Below are 1,193 nucleotides of genomic sequence, written 5' to 3' on the forward strand. Positions count from 1 at the left end.
AAAGTGTTTTCGAAAATGCAACTTGCTTTACAGGGAAGTGAAACATAAATCATTGCTGGATATATTTGCAGTTCAGCAAATAAAAGGGTTACATGAAAAAATATGTCATTTTCGCATTCGCTGTCAGAATCCAGAGGCATCTCTTCCTATGCAGATTCCGGCTTTTCAGTACTTTCAGCAGTAGTAGTGGACCCAGCATCAGAACCACCACTGTCTTTACCCTCAGTAGCACAGGATAGACAGGGTAGCTTCTTCTCAAGGGCAGCTCGGTACCTGGGGTGACTGATGGTATACACGATGGGGTTGTAGACGGCGTTGGCCTTAGCGAAGACAAAGCCCCAGATGGAGAATAGAGGAGTAACCATGGTCCGGTTGAACATTCCTCCCCAGCTGATGACGAAGTAAGGGGTCCATGCCACGAACCACAGGCTGACGGTCATCAGAGCAACCTTGCACAGACGACACTCAGCAGAGGTCTTTTGAGCTTCTTCACTCCTCAAGGATTTAACTCCCATCTTCTTGGCTTGTTCTCGCATTCCCTTTTCGTGGGCAGCCACATTCTCCGTCAAATAGTCTGTTCCACAGGCAGTCATATTACCCTCAGGAACATAACGATTCCAACCAAAGAATGGTGAAAAACACCAAGCAAAAGAACCAGACACCAGCTATCCTTAACATGGCACCTCCAGACGTCAGTGGTTCAGCAGAAACTCCTTTTACAAAGGCGTATCGATCAGCAGTGATAAATACCATGGTCCAAATTGAAATGCATCCGAAAAATGAACCAAATAAGCCATAGATCTCACAGAATAGTGCTCCAAGAGTCCATGTCTGCCAGTAACACGACACCACCATACGAGGGAACATGGTGAGCATCAGATAAAGTCGGAAAAGGCTAAATTGACCACTATTAGATTAGCAGGCGATCGAAGAGCTTTGGTGTTCATGAAAACCTAGATGACGACGAAGTTTCCAGCTAAGGAGATACTTCCCATGACAACCATCCAGAAACCAATATGTACCAAAGAGGGTTCATGGGAGGAAATTGGTACCAGTGTTCATGTACCATATGAAGAATCTCCTTAGGCGCAGTGTCAACCACCGTATAGTTGCCATATGGATTGGTGGTTTCCAGGACGGTGACTAGATTTGGATTGTTCCACAGCGACATCTGTAGCGAGATACTAAATGCA

General features: G+C 45.7%; 2 protein-coding genes across 2 annotated transcripts in view; both read right to left on the minus strand.

Moving 5' to 3' along the window:
• Positions 1-593, minus strand: part of LOC119582098 (rhodopsin-like) — a 2,584-nt gene extending 1,991 nt beyond the window's left edge. Inside the window, exon 1 of the mRNA XM_037930342.1 lies at positions 173-593. Coding sequence (XP_037786270.1) covers positions 173-593 — 421 coding nt within the window. The remainder of the gene's footprint in view (positions 1-172) is intronic.
• LOC119581682 (rhodopsin-like) overlaps positions 1-1,193 on the minus strand; it is a 5,672-nt gene that overhangs the window by 3,844 nt on the left and 635 nt on the right. The window lies entirely within an intron of this gene.

Source organism: Penaeus monodon, chromosome 15 (assembly GCF_015228065.2).
Source record: "Penaeus monodon isolate SGIC_2016 chromosome 15, NSTDA_Pmon_1, whole genome shotgun sequence".
NCBI classification, from domain to species: domain Eukaryota; kingdom Metazoa; phylum Arthropoda; class Malacostraca; order Decapoda; family Penaeidae; genus Penaeus; species Penaeus monodon.